We start from the raw sequence: 21,623 nt of genomic DNA on the forward strand, positions 1-21,623 counted from the left end.
TGAGTTGTGTGCAGGAACTATGACTGAGGTTGCCTTGTTGTGGCTGGAACTGTAGGGAAAGCCTGAAGCTACTTCCACTGTTGGAATTCCATGTAATTCCACAGCTGCTGGAAACTCCAGTTTCAGTAAGGCTCCTTTGCCGCCCCTGTCAAAGAAGAGTTTCCTATCCATCTTCCCGTGGTGAACTCTGACTGAGCCATCTCTCTGTGGCAGCTGCTCTCTTGGGCAAGTGGCAGTGGGTGGCTGGGTTGGGAAGCAGGGCGGGCACTGGACGTGGGGAGAACTGTTGGTTCCAAAGGCAGCAGCTGGTCAGTGTCCCAATCTCTGCTGACCGGAAATAAATGGTCCATTTCGGTCAAAAGGAATTTAGCGTTCTCTGTTTCTGAAAAGGAGAGGGTCCAAAAAGGAAGTAAAGGAGAAATCAGAAGAAATGAGTTCATTTGGGGGTGAAGTCATCTATAACATATGTCAGAAGTTAATAAAAACAGACTTTTACATTCCTCATTTCAGTGTGTTCGTTGTAAAGAAAACTTTACAAATGAGACTTTGGGATAGTTTAAAATAAAAAGAAAACAAACTAATGATGTGAAAATAGCCAATATCCAACAAAAGCCTAAGAAGATCAAATTGGATTTTTGCTTTCAAAGATATATGCCTGTTTCTCTGGGGACAAGGGTTTTCTTTCTTTGCTGTCTGTGAAAATCAAAATATTCTGCTCAAGTTTTTTTTTTTAAGAGTTTCCATATTTTCTTAGAATGATTTGAGTATGCATTTTCAGACGTTTCCGTAGTCATTTAACATTCATTGCCAGAAATCTCTCTGCTTCACATGCAGAGTCACAGATCATAAATGTACAGCTCTGACCGCAGGACACTGTCTCTTGTTTCTGGACCTTCATTCTCAAAGGGGAGTTCACTGATCTACCATCAACGGGGACTTTTGTTCTTTTTGAGTCTGCACTAAGCCATCCACATAAGGTATTTCTGGTTCATGCTGGGGACTTGTGTGTTCATTTCATCTGACCTGAATAGCAAGACTGGCTCTATCTACCTATCAGACTTGGCTTCAGTAGTGCTCTGCCTTAGTCACATGATGTAGCTATGGGCCTATCTAATTGGGTGGGATGATTAATACATGACCTGATGGGGGAGGGGATAGCTCAAGTGGTAGAGTGCATGAGGTCCTGAGTTCAATCCCCAGTACCTTCTCTAAAAAATTAAATAAATAAACCTAACTACCTCCCTCCCTCCCCCCGCCAAAATAAAAAATTAAAAAACCATGATCCAGGAAGGGAAAGGCCTCATTTTTAACATGCCAGAATCCCTTAAGTGCTATTTAGGGCATGTCTAGACTTTAACAAAGGTAAACTTCCTTTTTTAAATGTAAGTCATTTTACTTTGGGTTTGAGCAAATTTATTTTCAAAAAGTTAATTTGTCAAATTCCCAGCAGAGAGCAGGTCCCTGAGGAAATGAGACAGGCAAGTAAATACCGATGGAGGAAGGACACATGAGAAGGGACGTGGTGCAGGACCCAGGGCGGAGGGCACAGTCTGAGCTGGGGGCTGGGGAGTTGTCACCTGGGTGGGAGGGGCCACGGAACCAGGGGAAATGCTCCCCGAGGAGAGGAGGAGGGAAGCCAAAGGCACTGTCTGGCTACTTCCCAGTGTGGCCTAAGTCCAGATATCTACCCATGAATTACTTGATTTTTTCCCACTTCCACCCAAATGTATTATATTATGTAAAATCATGCTATTTCACCCATTCGCTGTTGTGTAAGATAATCTTTGGGGGGAAAGGAGGATGAAGTGAAAGGAATCTTTATGTGTAATGAGCCAGACTCTGAAAAATCGCCTTTTTTAAATTTCATTACTTTGTTGAATGTATAAATACGTGTTTTAATCGTTGAGGTGCCAAAAAACACTTTAGGATTTTAAATGAAAACATACTATGTCAGAAATATATTGATTGGAGCATTGAGTTTTTTAGATGCAGAAATAGGAATAATGTAGATAGAATTTATAACCTCAGTATGTTTTAAAATACTGAAAGATAAAATTTAATGATAATTTGAACAGAAACTAATCAAAATATTAATATTACACATCAAACAAGAACAGATAAATTTTTCAGAAAAAGATGCTTGATGAAAGTCAGGAGAATAGGTCCCTATTTTAAACATAAGAAAGACAATGGAATAAAATTTCTGCTCTGTTTATTCTTAAAAGAATTCAGAAGCAACATCTACTTTTCCTCATTAAGACATTTCAAACTCAAAACCACACCATTTTAAGTTCTCTAGGTCTTCCTATATTTTTATCTGACTGTTTATGTCAAATGAGGTTGGAATCTATAGAGAAAGAGATAGAAAATGTACTTTTTACAATTCAAATTTCTTTCTATATATTCTTAGTTTCAGTTTGTTGTAAAGTAGTCTCATTGCTGTTGATATTTCTTAAAGTAAATAACTGTTTTGGCTCAGTCCAACTATTAACATACAAGAAAACTGAAAACACTTTATGTAGAAAAACCCCATTTTTGGAAGAATTTGCATTATTTTATGCCTGCCAAATTTCATTATTTACTCTGAGTTTCTGTGTGACATAAAGTGGTTTGATTTAAAGCAAAAATAGAACAGACAAGCAAGTTTTTATGATACATGTATTATTTGGCTCAGATCTTACACTTCTAGAGGAATTGTGACGTTCTGGGTGAAACACGTTCTGAAGAAGCTTAGTGAAATTAAAAGAATGATGATTTCAATAATAGTAAGTCTTTTCAAGTAAGGCATTAGAACAACTTGATTTTATCTTTAATATAAAAAAAAAATAAGGGAGAGGGAGTAGCTCAGTGGTGAAGCACATGCTTATTTAGCATGCAAGAAGTCCTGGGTTCAATCCCAGCACCTCCGTTAAAAAAGTATTAATAATACAATAAAATTTAAAAATAAAAGACACCATACAATGATTGTCATGTATACACTGGTTTATGATGAGTGTCAAAAAAAATAGTGCTAATTGTTTTTTCCTCATCTTCACAGTTCATCCTTCATTTGCGTTACTGTAGCTCTAGGCCAGTAATTCTCAGTGTGTCCATTGATCCCTGAGGGTCTCCGAGACCCTTTCAGGGCTCTACAAGGTCGAAAAATTCTCAAGAATAGTAAGATGTTATTTGCATTTTCACTTTTATTATGTAAAAGTGCAGTGGACATTTCCTGGGTTGCCATGAGGTGGTATGACATCATTGCTTTGATGGTTTATGGAATATGCATTTGTCCATTGTTTATGTTAAATTTTTCTTAATTTTGAATATTATAAATATTGATAGATAAAACTCACATAAAACAAAATTCTTTGAGGAATTCAGGAACGTTTAAGACTGTAAAAGGGGTCTTGAAACCAAAATGTTGAAGAGCCACTGATCTAAACCTGTGCACAATCATAATTTTTCCAATAGTCAAAGACATTGGAGAATTAAAAGTTTCTTCCAAGATATAATCATCATATTTTCTATGCCTTATATCTCGTATGTTATATTTCAGAATTCCTTCTTTCCTTTCTTATTTAATGTTAATTTATAATTTAAACTTGATACATGACAATTTTTCATTTTATATTCTTATTTTAAATATTTTATTGGGCATGATTTAGATTAAATTATGATATATGTCCATATTCATTACTTACTTTTGAAGTTTGACTGGTAAGTTGTCTGTCAACTTTAATCAAGTTGTTCCTAAACTCAGGTGGCGTGAGAGGGAGTATTATAGAGGTAGAGTACATTTTATTTGTGTTCTTATTTTGATGATAAAATTTATTAGAAAAATAATTGTTTCTAAGTTATTTGTTTCTTTTATCTTCTATTGTGTTATGTATGTTACTGGCCCTATATTTTGCAAATTAATTGTTGGCATAAATAACAATAGAAACACTGAAGATTATCCCTTTGATTTAAATTTGAGGAAAAGTTTCTTACTTCTTACTTAATCCTTGCTCCTTAATTTTTAAGTATATAATTTAGTGTGTTTTTAAATAATTAAAGCTAAAAAGGGAATTCTGGAAATATATATTTATCATTTATAGAAAATATCTGAATTTCCCATATTAGTTGTTCATCATTTATTCACATTCATACACACATTTATTTTTTTCTCAATGTCTGTTATGTTCCAGAAACTCCTCACAGTGTTAGTGATACTACAATAAAAAAAAAACCACTGTCCCCATGAATCTCCCATCCTAGTAATATTTACTGAATAACCAATTAAAATATGCAGTAAGAATTATGCAGAATGACAAAAGCCTAATTTTTGTCTATCTTCAACTGAAATTGAGAAAGAAAGTAGCAATTAGTCATTGACTTAAGTTTATATGCAACCAAACATCAGCACGTTTAGAAATACCTGGAAGTAGAATTAATTATATTTTTATTTATTTATATTTATCTGGTCTTGTTCTCTCATAATCTTCACAGTCCACTGGAATATAACCAACTACAGGAGGAGAGAAAGTATGTGAGAAAGAGGTATTTGGAGAAGGTAGAAATATAAATGAAATTAACTAGAGAAGTTAGATTCCATGAGACTGGATATATGCTTGTAAAATAATTGTCCAGACTCCTCTTTTGTTTTATGACCATTGACTACGTTTGAATGATATGAAAAATAATACTCCTGTAAAGCAGGAGAGTAAATGATTAGTGAGTATGGGCAACACCTGCAGAATAGTGATGCATTAGCTAAAAACAGATTGAATCGATCTTTACAATGTCTTGAAAAAATCAGTCATAAGCCCAGGGTGGAAGAGTGTGAATGAACATGATTAGCGGCTTTACCGCCCTTCCTGAGACATAGGAAACAGAGGCATCATATTTCCATCTCCCTCTCTGAAAGAAGCTACTATGTGAATAGTGTGGAATATCTTAGAGGATGTATTTTGATTTTTGTAAGGAAAAAGGACAGCACAATATTCCATTTCTCATGGTTTGTTATAACTTTCTGATTTATATATATATGCATATATATACACACACACACATATATATATTTTTTCTAATTGGCCAAGCCTGGTGTTAGTGCTAATTTCATCCTCAATGGCCCTGGGAGGGATGTAACATAATCACCAATAATTTTTCTTTTACAAAAACTTTAGTGACATCTTCCTTCCACTGCCCCCACCCAAGGGTTTACAAATGACTGATGCAGAAATCAGAGTTGCCTGTTTTCAGTACTTTTATTTGTGAAAACTTGTAATTTGGGGATGTGTCAACACTCCTACAAATAGATGTACTGAAGCTATCGATACCATTTTTCTAGTGTCATGTTTCTTTTGAATTCTTCTAAATTGGATAATGAATATCCTGAAGTAAATTCAGGAATAAATATATTAAATTTCTAAAATCCTTGTAAGAAGCAACATCTTTTAAATTAATACCCCTGGATGGTAGTAGAAAACATAAAAATGTTACTGGTCATAATTCAAAGGAAAACCTACCAATAATGCTTGTAAAAGTGGAAATTAAAGTCTTACATTTTCAGGTCTACATTCAAATCAAATCAACAAATGAGATAAAACGGCAAATTTCTTCAGTAAAAATAACAACAAAAAACAATAATAATAACAGATGGGTAGATAAATAAAAAAGAGTGAAAGGTAAAGGAGAGGAAGTAGAAAAATTCACCAAAGTAAATAAATACCAGCTAAGGTAAAGTTAAAGCTAGCTAAAGAACAACAATTTTTAAAAATGCATGCTATAAATACATGATTTCTAAAATAGGTGGTTATTTTCAGTTCCATCATTATACTGCTGGAATAAGCAAAATAATTAGTGATTGATTTCTCTTAATTTCCAACTGTTGAACCTAAAATCCTATGCATTTTATCTATGAAGATAACACTCCATCAACCAAATACTTTGGGAAATTCCAGGCTACCTACATAATAAATTACTCCTGAAGTATTTGGAAATAGCTTTGACCTGGACCCAGGATATAAAGCCAATGATGGAACAGCAAAGGCAGCAAGGCTTCCAAGCATTGAATTCTAAGGTAGGCAGAGACCTCTCAGTCTTAATTTGAAACAGTTAGATGTGATAGAAAAGTGGATTAGCACTTTTTAGTTTTGATTCTTTCTTTTGTTAATTACTGTGTGATCTAAAACAAGTCACTTAAACTTTCCATTGCTTAGTTTTTCTATAGGCAAGATGATGGTTGTGGAACAGGTTATCTAGAGTCCTGACCAGCTTTCAATTTCCATGAATCCACAATTGTAAAGTCATCTACAATCTGATCCGGGACTTTGAGCACGGTGCTGCCATCGTGTGGTAGATACAGTGACAGTTCCGTGTTTATAAGTATAAATATAGCAGAGGGGGAGAAAAACCAACAGAGCAAACTGATTGAAGACAGATGTGCAGTCATAGAGACACTACCAGGTTTAATTAAGGTTATCCACAGTGGAGTAATAAGACAAAATGATGTCTAACCATCTATCAGCCGCAGAAAATGAAGAGGTCAAAGAATAATTTTAAATAGATTGAATTGCCTCGCAGAGGATAAAATTCGTTCACCTGAAATGGCCTGTCGATAACTGAGTCACAAAACGATTCAAAGCGCTAGTATTTACTCCTGTAGCATACAGAGACCGTCTCTGTAGGAGTGGACTTAACATCGTATGTTTATATGATACATTCTTTTTTCTAGTTGGTATTTGATAGTACAAATGAAAATTCAAAAAGAAATCCCCTCCCGTAACTCACTAAGAAGATGGCTCCAAAATTTGTTATCATTAAATGAATCTCAATTCTAATGTAAAATAACTATTTTCATATGTAATACACAGGTGATTAATACATGATCTCTGAAACTATGATTTAAGTTGGAAGAATAAAGCAGAGGTAGAATATTTTTAATTTGTTAATTTTGAAATCAAAAAATTATGGAAAGTCTAATTTAGTTTCAATGTTTTAAAATATTGTTTTCTTCAAGAAGGTAGGAAGAGGCATACTGAACTATGAAGTGAACTCACCACATGTTTGTACACCAAGAAGTACAATCAGCCCAGATCCTAGTGTCTGTATTAGCGCCCTCTGGTGGCTCCCATGGAATGTTACCGTACATTGTATTTTGTCCCTCCAGTTTTAAAATGTATGTATAATACTCATGGTCTGCCATAAATTTTTTTTTAATTCACAGAGCTATCCTCTCCCATGTTTCTTGTATTATCATTAAATATTTCTTTGAAACCAGTTTTGGGGAAATTGGGATAACAAAACATCTGGTTGAGCGATCCCATTTTTCTATATGTATATGACAGACTAAAGTTGAATCTCTGATTTTAAAAGCTACCACAAAAACTGGATTACCCAAAGTTTCACTGATAAAGAACATGGAGTTTAAACATGCTATATAGCAGTGTTTTTGTTGAGCTATTTATGATTTGTATGAAACATAGAACTGCATAACAAAGTGAAAAATCTACTAAATCACTCAGATGTTTTGAGTTGTTTTATAAAGCAAAGAATTACTAATATATTATAATTATCATTATTTTAATTTTTACTATCGATTCATTAAATACTGCTTCAGCATAGTTACAGGATGAAGCTTTTAAGAAGGCTACCACAGAGCAAACATGGGTTCTGCTTCCAACAACCACATTAATGTAACGACTACAATTAAAGGTAGAAAGTGACAATTGCCAGAAAAGATACAACAGTCATGTGCTGTGAGAGTCCGGAGAGAAGGGTTCACTCTGACTGGGCAGATGAGGAGAATGTATGAAGCAGGTGCTGTCTGAGCTGAGCCTTTCCAGATGAGTGTAATTTAGATGTGAGAAAGTGACAGGGCCAGAGGAGGGTCTAACAAAATTGGAAAGAACAGGCTCAGCTAGAGCTCAGGATGGGAGAAAAAAGCCAAACCACAGGGTTCCAGAGTGAGTGGTCTGAATGGGCTTCCTTAAAGAGCATAAAGGAAAATTATGAGAGGTACATGTGGAAAGGAGGTGGTGATAAAAAGGACTTGAGCAAACTAAAGAATTTGACTGAAATCGTGAGATGTCTTGAAACTGCACATGATCCAGCCTCTCATGTTAAGTCCTCAAATCACTTCATTCGTTAAAAAGTTCGCATAGTACAAATTTAGTTCATTTTAATAGAATTGATGGTTTCTTATATGGGGACTGATTCAGTGAAAAGAGTTTAGTAAATACCTGTGTTGTTTCAAGCATCTGAAAAAGAACTGTTAAAATACCTGGACTCTTAGCACCAGCTTATCAAAACCTCTGCATTTCTGGGTTTTTAATCTCATTTTATGCCCTGTAGATATAGTCCTTTCAGGGAAGATCCACCCTTCATTTTCATTGAATTTCTTTTCAGAAACTAACCACATGTCAGATCTATCTTATCTCTACACTTACATACCAGGGTAAGAATAAAATTCAGTTATGCACCAGATGTTTCACTGAGATAATGCCAAAAATCTAGATTCATTTGAATTATTTACCCAACCTCTCCAATCCTCTTTAGAGTCAACCTGACATGTAATTTTGTCTTGCAAAGATGTTAAGGTAGACTTAGACTTATTCCAAAATATGCATCTGTTCCCTATATTTAGGTTTCTTTCTTTTAATATTTCTTATAAAGTATTACTTGTTTGCATTTAAAATATTGACAACACTTGCACGGTCTTTCCAAATGAGATTTTGTTCCCCCAGATGATAAGAAAAAACTCTCTTTCCTTAAGTTTATTTCTAGCTTTGTTCCTTTCCTATTATTATATTGTTTTATATTCTGTTCACATTTCTCAAACCTCCCAGAAGAAGAATAAAACTAGAAATTGCATCAGGTAAAAGCAAAGTTTGTAAAAGAAAAGATTGGGTATTTTGAAATGTGAATAATAAGACATCATTTCTATAATGTGGATATCTTGATATATTGTGAGATTGCTCTGGGAAAAAGTTTTAAATTAGTGAAGATAAATTGATTTTTAAATTACTGTCTATTAATTAAGGCTTGCCTTTGAAAATAGTACATCGAGATCTTCCAATTGATGAAATTAAGTCTTGCATTCAGTATCACACTAAAAAATATTAACAGTCTAGTTGGCTGGATTATATAATGCCAGTAAAAAAGTATGACAGCTTTTTTTTTTTGTTTACAGTTAGGTGACTTACCTGACTCATTATGTGGTTGATTATACAGTATAATCTACTTTGTATATGTTCATAATTTTATGTCATAGTCATTTAGTACCTTTTTTAGCTTATCCTTTTAAAAAGGATACATCATCTGGGTTTCTTCTCTGTAAGTTGAAGAAAATATTAAACAAACATTTTATGACTATTATTCTGTTTCTGTAAAGCTAGTCCTGTGGGTTACTTGTAATTCATTGGTGACTAGCTATTTAATAGGATTCAGGCCTTTTTCTAACTAGCTCGTTCCAGTGTATGGACACCTGATACATAACTACGAATTATTAAACTTTTCCTCCTTACTTCCCTATTCCGGCAAAGGAATCCTCTTATCACTGCAATAGATATGAAAATGTCTGGTGGCTTTAGAGAAACAGCTAGTCCTGAAATGGAAGGGAAGAAGTGAGGAAAAGCTAAAACCTTTGCAAAACTTCATCCTGGCTAATCTGGTGGAGCATTTCCTGCCCCCAAAGGATTTTCCCGCACAGGGTCTATATTTTTCACTTCATTTGGGTGTGTTGGTTAAAACTCCACCAGATAAAGAGTCATGGTGTTTTTATACATTTCCTTAAGAAAAATGATGATAATTTAGGGTCATTAAATGATTATCAACTCTTCACCCAGTAGTGTCAATCTATCCAACTTCCTAAGAAACTGCTGATTGAACAGAGATGTATTTATGGAGGAGAGAGACTCTAAGTAGTTTTGCAGCCTAGAATACATCTAAAATTGGAAGAGAATCAGGGCAAATTCATCGTCAAGGGCTAGGTGTGCTCAAAGACACTGGGGAGGAGCCGCTGACAATAAAGCCCTGAAGAAGAGGTTGGGTGTGTGGCAAATAAAATCACAAGACGAAGAAGAGTGAATTACTGGGTTCCTGCTTTATCTCACTTCTTATCCTCCCAGCCCATGAGGGAGGCATTACTGGCCCCATTATTTTCAAATGCGGAAACTGAGACTTCCTAGAGTTACTTCAGCAAGAGTCAGGATTCAAAACTGACCCATCTGATCTAAGCTCCTGCTCTTAAGCTGATGACAAGGCAGAACAAATGACAATTTCAAAAATTTGCCTGGAGGCACTCCACCCCCAGCCCCCAACAAAAGATGAGGAAACGCTTGCCTTCTCTTCATTCCTTTTGCATCAAAATTTCCTCCCAAGTTTTCTCTAATCCAGAATTCCACTGAATTACCACCCTCTTACTGCATAATTTCTAACACAAATTTTTCATAGCTCTTCTATAGGAATATGGGTTCTTGTATGTAGAAACTCAAACTCATGGAGTATTTAAAACAAGTCCCAGTCATAGGCAACCAGGAAATGCCTGTGAGGGAACAAATCTCTTCAAATTTAAAAATCCTGCTGGAGATAGTTGGTAGAGCTACAGGCAAGCCCAGAATCTTCACTCATGTTCTAAATAATCTGTTCTATTCTGTACCTTCACTTCTCAAGGGGAAAACAAATTATTGGTTATGAATATGGAAAATACTTAAGCAATTTTCACGTACTCTGTTACTTCTATCTACCCAAGTCTTTCTAAAGTCCTTCCTCCAGGAAACAGCCACAACTCCTATTTGTTTGCCAGGTCATTATTGCCTTACTGTACAAACAAACCACAAATAATAATAGTGCTATTTAACTTGGTCTCAAAATCTGATGGTTTGTCCCTGGAAGTGGGGTTTTTTTTTTTTCTTTTAATGTCCATTAAAACCAATCAAGTACTTCAGTGTTGCCACTGAGAGTTATTGGTTAAAGAAAAGGAAGTGAAAGGCAGGATAAGAAATGTGGAGTTCTTGCTAGAGCAGTTTCTTTATATATGTGAATGAAGAAAACGTCTAAGTATGCGTTTGGGGGTCAGTGGGAGGTTCACTGATTGACTGTGGTGTTGACTCTTCCCACACCATGCAGCCAAGCCCACCAATCACCGGCCTGCAGAAAGCTCCGTGTCCACTGGCTCCTCGGGCAGCAGCTTTGGCAGTGGGTATAGCGTGGACAGTGAAGGAAGCAGCAGCACCGCAGGGGAAACTAATCTATTTCCTATTCCAAGGATGTAAGTGCTTCCTTTTTGGTTTTTTTTTCACTACAGTGTTGACAGCGTCATGAGTAAGCTTTTCTTAACATTGAACAGGAAAGTCCTAGTTAATTATCCACGTCTGAGTCAGTGTCCCTGAAACACTTCAACTGCTTATGCCTCCATGAAAAATAGACTGTTCAGGAAAGATTGGATTAATTACGTTAATTCTAAGGATGAATGTGGATCACTACCAGGACTGCTTAATCAGTGCAATCTGTATTTAAAAGAAAAAAGCTACTAAAATAATAACTTAGCCATGCCTGAATCAAGTTGAAGCAGTAGGACGTGGATGCTTTAATCACAGAACAACCAAACACTAACATTAAATGTAGATCAATTTACTTGCAATGAGGAGATATTTAAAGAACTCATACATCATATTTGAAATAGATAACATATATACTCATAAAGACTTTTCAACAATAAATCTACAGTTAAAATGGAAGATTTTGAAGGGGTTCCGTATTTTCTAGAACAAATAACAGCAGTACATAGGTCCCCAAGTATATCCTCTTGGAATGAAGTTCATTTATAAAATGTCAAGCCTCGAGAAAATCATATTGCAAATAAAATGCAAAACTAAAGCAGACTGTGTTTAGAATGTGTTAGAATGGGCTTAGTCATGTTGATGGCAAAACTTAGCAGCATCTAAGATAAATATGTAGGTTATATCTATTCCAGTATCAAAATCTAAACTTCCTGACTTTCCCCGGGAACTAGTTTTCTGAGTCTTCAAAAACACCATTGGGCCACCCAGCTCCAGGGTCTGGGCCAGGGTGAACCCAGCCTGCTGCCTGGTTTTGTAAACTCTGTGAAGGACTGAAAATGACTTTTGCATTTTTAAATGTTAAAAAAAAAATATATCAGAAGAATAGTGTTTCGTGACACACGAAAATTACATGAAACTGAAATCTCAGTATCCGTAAATTAAGTTTTATTGGAACACGGTCACACCGGTCTGCTTGTGTGTTGCTCATCGTTGTCTGTGCTCTGGGAGCAGACTTGAATAAGCACCAGGGGGACCATTCAAATCATTCACTGTCTGGCCCTTTGCAGAATGAGTTTGCAGACCCCTGGTCTGGGCCCTTGTTAAAAGGTCTGTTTCATTCTCTCCATTGAGTGAAATCTCTGAGGGTGGAACTGCTATTTCTCTTTGTTTTAATGTCGAGGTTTTTTAAAATAAATCTTCCCTTTTTGATCTCCAGAATAGTTCTAATATTTAGATAACGGCTCGAGTTTATAAAAAGCAAAATGATGGGGGAAATGGATTTGTACAGTGAAAAATGTGTTTATTTTGTGATTTTCAAGTTACATTTTTCCTACTTAAATTGATTAATTATTGGATTACTAATCTATATTTTTTTTGAGACCTAGGCTGTGAATTCAATAGAGTTGTTTGTATTTAATCAGTTCTTTCTCATTGGCAATTGTCTCTAAAAGGAATCTGATCTCATTAGTCCACAGCCTCTGATGATCCAATTTCACTGAAGAGAATTTCAGCAAATTCATTACATTCGTCTCTCCAAGCTGTGACTATGGTATAACTTTGTACAGGTTTTGTACCACACATCACTTAATAGCTTCCAATGTATCTGTACCTTTCAAGGTACATAATTTAACACTGATGATAATGTTATAACTTCCAGAGCATAAACTACATTATTTCCTCAGTATCTGAATGTCTGAAGTGAAAGTTGATTTTTTTTACATCCAAGCCACATTTCAACTTCGTTTTTTTCCCATTTTCCTCTTTCTCTTGTAAACCAAAACTTTCCAAAACTGCCTAGGCAGCTACTGTTTTGCCGTATGAACACAAAAGAAAATGCTGTCTTCTACAGCATTGCAGGACATGTGTAAGAAGTGGTATTCGGTAGTTCTTTTATATCTCCTTGTATCTAACGCAATTATTGCTTGGGAGAGCAGAGCGTTCAATAAGTATGTGGTGATTGTTTAACAAGTATAGATTATAACCTGTGCAGTCAGAATGTTCTGAGTTGAAGATTATTTTTTGGGAATTTAGAAAAAATTGCATCCTTCACGTGACCCACACCTGCCTTTCCTTTATTTATTTAGCTTTATTTAGCTTCACTGTGCTGCAAGTTTTCTGTACAATCTTAGAAATGTAACTAATACACGTTTCGGCTAAGTATCGAATGTTAAAATCAGTTTTCACTAGGCGCAAAAACTGCAGCTGAATATTACCATTAAAATATGAAATCTAGGACTCAAGAGCAAATTAAAAAATTATCCAAAATTTTATTAAATTACTAATAGCTTTTTTGTTAAAGTTTGGCGTAAGGTAGGATGGTAATTTTTCAGTATTCTCATCTACCAGATTAGCACTACTAAAACCATCTTCACTTTCAATTGAATTTGGCTCAGTAGCAAGATGCATTTTGGCTCGGTCTGCTGGTATAGGATGCTGCTAAAGGTGAGATTGCTCCTGAGTTATTAAGCTGTTTAACTGTAACAAAGTTAATTTTTTAACTTATCAACTATTTGTCTTGAATCTCTTTGAAGCAATTACACAAATTAAGATTTTGTGCATTGCTTAATCAAGACTTTATATATTCAGATGCAGACTATGTATTCATAACTTCTAACATTGTTTTATGTACCTTATTCTTCACATAATCACTTATTAAAAATTTGTGTTTAAAACTTTGATCTAGAATTATCATATTGGAACAATGTAATGGCTTTCAAGATAAAGTAGTTTTTGAATTTACATCAGGTTCTCTTTCATTATGAATAGAACCATTCAAGTAGAATAAGGATCTTTAGAACAGATTTCAAGTAAGATATCATTCGATTTTTAATAAGTAAGTACGGTTACATTTTCAGCAGGTTCAGCAAAACAATATTTTTGTGAAAATAACAATGAATTGTTAGTAAATCCTGCTGTATTAGAATTATTGTCTCGATATTATAGTATCAAGACATTCTTTTTTCACACATCTTTTTTAACACTTAACCATTTTTATTCCGTCTTTTAGGACACCTTACGGAGCTACACATAAAGGCAACTTCAGAATCTTTTGTTTGCTGTGTAGCTTTTTCTCTGTAGAAATAAGAAGTGGCCTGTAGTATTTGGGCTGTTACGTTATCAATATTCTGAACCCACAGTGCTCAAAGTCACATGAATTCTTCATCTTTTTGGACTTCCATAAGTTTAAGGCTAAAACTAAAAATGGTTTGCAACCATTGACTGAATTCTAAAGCCATTATGTGTATATCTAGCTATTAATACTTTATATTTATTGACTAGGATGATGTTCCAGGCCCTGTGCTAAATAAACACTTACAAACATTTCCCTCATGTGTGATTTCCTCATAACCAAAAGGTAGCTTATGTTACTATCCTTACGTTACAGAAGAAGAAATAGTCTTCACCAGATTGAGTAGATTTGCCCTAGAGAAGAGTCTACACCAGATTAAATAGGTTTCTCTGGATGGCCCATAGAATAAAGGCGCAAAGCCAGAGGCAGAGGCAGGCAGTGACTGCAGAAGCCGGCCTGCTGTGCACAGTAGGAAGCAGGAGAGATCTGAAAGGAAGTCACCATGTAAAACAAAAATCTGTTACTAGAATATTATTTTTAAAAGTTATTCAATTCGAAATTTTCCTTCTCATCAAAGGATCCATACAATTCATTATTACAAAGTGTAAAGACATTAAAAACCCTTCTCCGCCTTGAGTTAAAAACGACAAAAAAAATTCTGAAACAAAATTTGAAAATATGGTGGTCTGGTCTTTGATAAATGAGTTAATGAATAGGACACTGAATTTTGAGGTACATTGTTTGGACTAAATACAAAGGATAAACAGGTTTCCACTTTAAAAATTCGCATGATCTAGAGCAATTTATTGTGTTATATTTGGCATTCAAGTAATTTTTTGCAGGTCTAGATATATAATGTCATTTTATTTTTACTTGGACTCCTCGTTTGCATTTCGGATCATAACTGAATATATAACGTTTGTTTCCTTTTCAAACAGAGGGAAGATGGGGCAGAATGGGCAAGAGCCTATCAAACAGCCAGGAGTAGGAGCAGGAGTGGCAGACGCTGAAGGTAAGGTAAAATGGACGGTACTGGGTTTTGACTGAATTCATGCTATACTGTTTTGTTTTTCTTTCAACATGAATGTTCATTTCTAAGTACTAATATCAAAAGCACTAGGAAGTAAGTCTCCATTATCCATATTATCTATTAAAATAGAATGACGTCATAACTTCATTTAACAATTTTCCAATTTCCTTATTCAGATTTAACATCAAAGTACTTTGGGGCACTAAAAATTTTTAAGGGAAAAAAGAATGAGGATAACAGAAAGGGACTCAGAAAACTTTCTCATGGGAAAAATACCTTCTTGGTATTGAAATTGAAAAAAAATTTTTAAATAAAAAAAATGTTGATTGAAATACTATACAGATAGCAAGTCATGAAACCTCATTTAAGTCCATGGAAATCCTTAAATATGTGGAGCTAAGAAGAAACTCGTGGTGTTAAATTCATTTTATAGGAAAAATAATGACTGAACTAACTCCTAAAGTAAAAACTTAACTTGGCATGAAACTATATTTTATTCAACAAATAGCAAATGTATTACAAAATGCCAAAAAAAAAAATCCTTATCCTTATCAACACAGAATCGGTATCCCTAAGGTGCACAATGACTAGCTTATCTTTCACTGTATTGTGATACGATCTGAGAGCACTGTTACCCCTCTTGCCTTACACCAGCCTCTCAATAATTTTAATTATTCTAAGTACTTAACACTATTCTAAGTCCTTTTCACATATTATCTCATTTAATTCTTACCATTACTGTCATCCTGTATCCTGGTCTTACATGAAAAGTAACTGAGGTGCAAACAGCACGCACAAGATAAGAGCAAGTGACTTGAATCCAGGAAAATGATGCCAAGTCACATGCCATTGAAAAGAATGATTAGTGGCGTGGTATCACAAGGGTGCTCAATGGGGAACCAGAAACCCAGATTTGTGCTTCAAATCTTATCTTGACTGATGACCTGACCTTTCTATCTTCAGAAACCTCATCAGACAAACGCTGGATCTAAGCGATGTTTCAGGTCCCTAGTGGACTTTAGATATTATGTACTTCCGGTTCTACTAAAAATTTTTCTTTGAACTTATTCAAAGACTGTGCTGCTTCGACTTGTTGCCATGCTCCCAGGGTTCCACCCTCAATCCGACATTTCTTTACGCACCGTCTCTCTGCAAAAGCTCATCAGTCTTGTCTATATGGTGATTAGTCTCAAATCTACCACACAAGCTCCCTGAAATTCAGACTCTGACGTCTGCCAGGCATTTGTGTCCAACCAAGAAAACAGAAACCACTCTGCATATTTAAAATAAAGGAAATGTATGGCTGGAAGACACTGAGAAACCTGGCAGGGGGTAGGGAGGTAACAGAAGGAAGCTACTGTCCCTAGAGGCTGGAGCCCACGAGAGCAGGAACCAAGATCAGCCTGCCTGCCGGGGTCAGGAAACTACACAGCAAAAGCCAGAAATTCATCCTGAGACAGACAAGGATGGGGAGAAATATCCCGATTTCTCTCGTCCTCCCATTCTCCCGTCTCCACCAGTGCATAATCAAGTCCTCCCCAAAGCCAACTAACAGGGAGCCTGGGAACCACGCAAGGGCGCTGCTATTCTGAGAGGAGGGCGGAGAAAGACCTAGAATGCCTCGGAGGCTTAGAGCTGGCACAAGATTTTGCTTGGACATTCCATAGATGCATCAAACTACATATGCCCTGATCTCACTTCACCCTCTTCCCTAATTTTCCTCTTTTCTTTCCCTGTATTCTTCCACCACTCACAAGGTCTGTGCTATGTATACCATCATTTGTATATTGTGTTACCATTGTCTTTTGACTTAAATTTCCATATTTCTATGCCTGCCTCCTCTGTAAGGCTGAACAACTCTGAGAGGAGATCTGGTTTATTCATCTTGGTGTCCCAGCCCTTAGCAGAAAGCATTGCCCATGAAATTGCTTGGAGAATGTTAAGTGAATGAAGAGATAATGTGATCTTATATAAAAGTAATGGTCATTGATTTTCATAGGACTCTAGAATTCAGGTGTACAGAGAAGCAACTCACGTGCAATTTTTTTTCAAAAGTTTTAGCTACTTAATTTTACCTTTCTTTTAAACTTAGAGTTTGTAAATAAAATGATTTTAGTGTAAATGTTAACAGCTGTCAGTGAATAGACACTGTTCATCCTAACACTGCATTCTTCTTTCGCATCAGTCCCGCACAAAACATACTTGTTTTCCAAAAAGAGCCAGCTGTAGGCTACTTTCTATTTTAAATAAGCTTATGAGTCTGTATGTTTATATTTTAGTGAACTGACTTTTATCAGAGATTAATCTCAGATCAGCTCTTGAGCAGAGGGGCAGAGGTTGAGAATGGGTACACTATGGAATATGTAATGTAGTGTGAGTCGTGCCCTTTTGGTACCAGTATTTTGGACCAGTTATTTTTGACTGAGTTATTATGACATTTTGACAGTGAGCAAATTTACAGTATACCTGTCTATGTGAAGTTATGAAGAGTTTTATAAGAGATGTAGAAGAGATTGCTAATAATGTAGAAGAGAAAACTGCAATAAACGTTAAACCTTTACAAGCAATCTTACATTAAGAAGAACATACAGAGACTGGGGAGAAAATTATTAAATAAGACAGGAATTTGTTTGTGCTAAGCAGGTAAGAAGATACCAATTTAAAGTGCAAGATTTTGCTTTGTCCACACAGAAATACGGAATCAGCTCTGTGTTGCGCTTGTGCTGTAGGTTTGATGTAACTTGTGTTTGTTTTGAGTGATCCAGGGGATTGCTTCACTTCCTTTTGTTGTCAGTCAATAGGAACAGCCAGTTTATGGGGAAACAAAAAACAGACAGAGCAGTTCATATTTTTTAAAACATAGTATGTAGTGTCCTGACCAGAATCTTCCTCCTTTTGGTTCTTCCCCACGGCATCAGAAAAACAGTGTCTCTTTGTAGATTAGTACGGCTTTCTTGAAATTGTGTTCTGGCAAGATTCTACTTCATCTTGGGCCTTTCGTGTTATTCATTTAAGCAGTTTGTTTTCTGAGCACCCCAGTCCCCTCTAAGCAAAACTGATGACAACAATAGGACAGCGTGCTTTCAATCAAAGGAGATCAGAGATTTTAAGTAATCATCTTTAGATAGTTTGCGTTCATAAAATTTTTATTCTTGATTACCGTGCATAGAAAAGAAAAGCTGTGTTTTATGGGATTGAAATTTTGTGTTAAGCACATTATTAAGAGTAAAAAAAAAAATAGATGTGTCCTTACCCCACTTACTGAGCAAGTCTACTTGTTCTGAGTTCTGAGTTTTTAAAATCGATTTTCTATTTAGTCATTTTCTCTGATGACGTTTCATCTTCTCTACAGCAGTGACTCATAAATCTTAATTCTAGCATGAGATTAACTCAGTGGGTCAGCGAGTGAGAGCAGTCAAAGGTTCTGGAATTCTGAGCTAAGGCATAGTGGAACATGGCAGTAGTTCTGTGGCCTAGCTCTGCTAACGAACGGTTGAACTTCCACGATGTAAGTAAGCACACCACGTCGAGAGCGAATCGGCACCGTACGTGGCACGTGATTCATGTTCTTTAAATTGCAGCTATTATTGCATTAGAAGTGGATACGAGAGAGAGCCATTTGGCTCCCATCCGAAGGGGTGACAGCAGGCAAGACAAAACATGCACTTCTTGGGAGGGCCGGACAAACCTCCTTCTTTCAAGATTTCGATCAAATCAATTACACTTTCCAATTGTACTGACAAGTGTTTTCCCAGTTTGCCTTGAAAACTTCTAATGCCCTCAAAATAGAAGCTTTCCTACGTTTTTATTAGGTCTGTTTAATAGTGTTACTCTTTGCTGGTGGTCATCCATGGATATTACAGAGTGACTGGCTTGACCCCTTTACTCTTCTAACCCAGGTGTGCATTAGCTGTAGCAGCAGGCATTAGGATCATAGCTTTCTCTGCGACTTAATTTGCCTGGCTGCATGCATCTGAAGAACAAATAACCCTAAAAGAGTTTAAGAACGTCCGGGTGATACTCAGTGGTGCCGGAAGTGAAGAGTATCAGTCACATTAATGTAAATGCCAAATATTAGTTTAATCAGAATTGTAACATAACTACATTACAAGGAAGAGGAAGGCTAAATCTTCACCTACCAAAACTTAAATATCAATAAATTATAAAGACAACACAAAATTATTTTGAGAAATAGAGAAATATAAAGGACCAAAGAAATAGATAAAAATAGTTGATGGTAGAGTTTTCTTAGCAGTTTTATTAAGGATTAGGGAAATAAAGAATTGGACCATGGGAGAATTGATTTTTGAAAAAGAAGTCATAAGATGTAAAATGTTCAACCTTTTGATGTATGAGGAAATAAAAATTAGGGATAGTGATCAAACAGTATTAACAAGTACAAGAAAAGAAAGTGTGACATTGTTTGCAGTAAATAAATAACTTCCTACTATGACCCTAAATAATTATGAATATCCATGCTCTTGAAACATTTTAATGATAGTTATTACAACTAAGTAGTCTCTCTAACATACTCATTACAGATACTCAGATGGCATCAATGCTATACAGAGATAGCATTTTAACTTTTAGGAAACCTAACTTTAACTAATGACAGTAACACAAAATCTCTGGGAAAAAGAAAGCTGTAGAATTCAAACTGCCAAATCGTCTTAACATTTTTTTTCTCTTCACTCAAAAATTGAAATGAATTTCCTAAATGCCCAGAAAGAAAAGAAAATTACAGAATTTTGGAAAATACAAAATTCATTGGAGATAATTTCTTTTTCTACCATTCAGATTATTAGTTACTTTCTCTAATTGAAACATTCTTATTTATTTTACCCAGAAAGTTGTTTGGAAGTTTACATAACTTTCTATAGAGGGGGGGGCTTATATTTAAGTGAAAAAGTAGAATGACCAAAAAAAAAAAAAAGACCAACACATTTCACAAAAGACTTTGCTCAACCAAGTAACACTTTCCCTGAAGGAACCAATTTTACAGATAAGAAGGTGACACAGACACGAGATAATATACTCTGAGGAAAGTGCACACTGCTGCTTTATTAAGTGTTGGACTGTTAGTCTCTAAAATAAAAAAATCAATATATTCTATTATTTGCTTTACCACAATAAAGTTGTAGGAAAGAAGCATTTCCCTATTTAAATCTTTTATTTTCAAAAAAGCTTTGGTATCTACTCAAGTCATCTGTTACATCTGAGTATTTTCCTGCACCAAGCAAATGCAATTTTGGACTGTTATCGTCCAAAGCAGACGCTTTCTTATCCACTGAATAACACACCATTGTGATTTCTGTAATTGACATTGCCCTCTAAAGCCCAGACAGATGTCACTGGTGTATGAAATACTAAGTAGCAATGACAGAGCTTTTCCTTACACATTTTATTACCATATTGTTGCTACTGAATAAATAAATATAGATAGACAGATGTGGCTGTATATATATGTGTCCATTCTACGTGATGACTCATCCTTTCAAACACCCCAACACATCCTCCTTAACAGCAATAACCACAGCATTACAACTGACACTTATTTGCTGAACGCTCTCCTGGGATCTTTAAAAATTTACTGGCCTCAATTCTCACAATAACCCTGTAAAATAGATGTTATAATATTTATGATATTCCTGTGTCCAGCGCAGAGACTTGTGCAAAATACCCACACAATGAATTTTTTTTAATTAAGACACTAAGACTCTGAGAGACTAAAGGATAAATGAAGCCTCGTAATACACCCGTGAAACTGAAGTCAGTATTTACACAGAAACGTTGAGGTAGAGTCTTAAAACTTAAGGTTCTTTAAATAGACCTGCAACTCCCAAATGTCTTAAAACGTGATGTTAATCCTGTATGTTGCTAGACAATTTTTAAGGAGCTTACTACCCTAAAACTGAACTCAGATAGACGACTTCAGTTAAAAATGACACAATCTGCTTAAAAGTATAGTAACTCCGCACTTTTATTTATTGTGCTTCTTTGTCACAAAGCCCAGCTGAGTCTACAGAAGATGATTCATGCTGAGTCTCCCCTAGAAAGAGCCAGTGCCCTGGGGCAGACAGATATGTTCATGCACAGTTGGGATAAGAGTTATGATAGCAGTGAATGTATGTTAAATATCAAGTCATTTTCCTTAGGTTGAATAAGGAAAGCCTTCCTGGTAGGGAATACTTTTTTAGATAGTTCTTGAAATAAAAGTAATAAGTAGTCTACCTGGAGGAGGGCTGGTGAGGTTTTTAATAAAGGGCAAGGAGCTTCA

The 21,623-nt window shown here is 35.6% G+C and overlaps 1 protein-coding gene across 2 annotated transcripts in view; it reads left to right on the forward strand.

Annotated features, from left to right (window-relative positions):
- Positions 1-21,623, forward strand: part of PCLO (piccolo presynaptic cytomatrix protein) — a 304,808-nt gene that overhangs the window by 265,610 nt on the left and 17,575 nt on the right. For both annotated transcript variants that reach the window (XM_072965118.1, XM_072965119.1), the window contains exons 21-22: positions 11,092-11,233; positions 15,255-15,328. In XM_072965118.1, the coding sequence (XP_072821219.1) occupies positions 11,092-11,233; positions 15,255-15,328 (216 nt within the window). The remainder of the gene's footprint in view (positions 1-11,091; positions 11,234-15,254; positions 15,329-21,623) is intronic.

Source organism: Vicugna pacos, chromosome 7, assembly GCF_048564905.1.
Source record: "Vicugna pacos chromosome 7, VicPac4, whole genome shotgun sequence".
NCBI lineage: Eukaryota > Metazoa > Chordata > Mammalia > Artiodactyla > Camelidae > Vicugna > Vicugna pacos.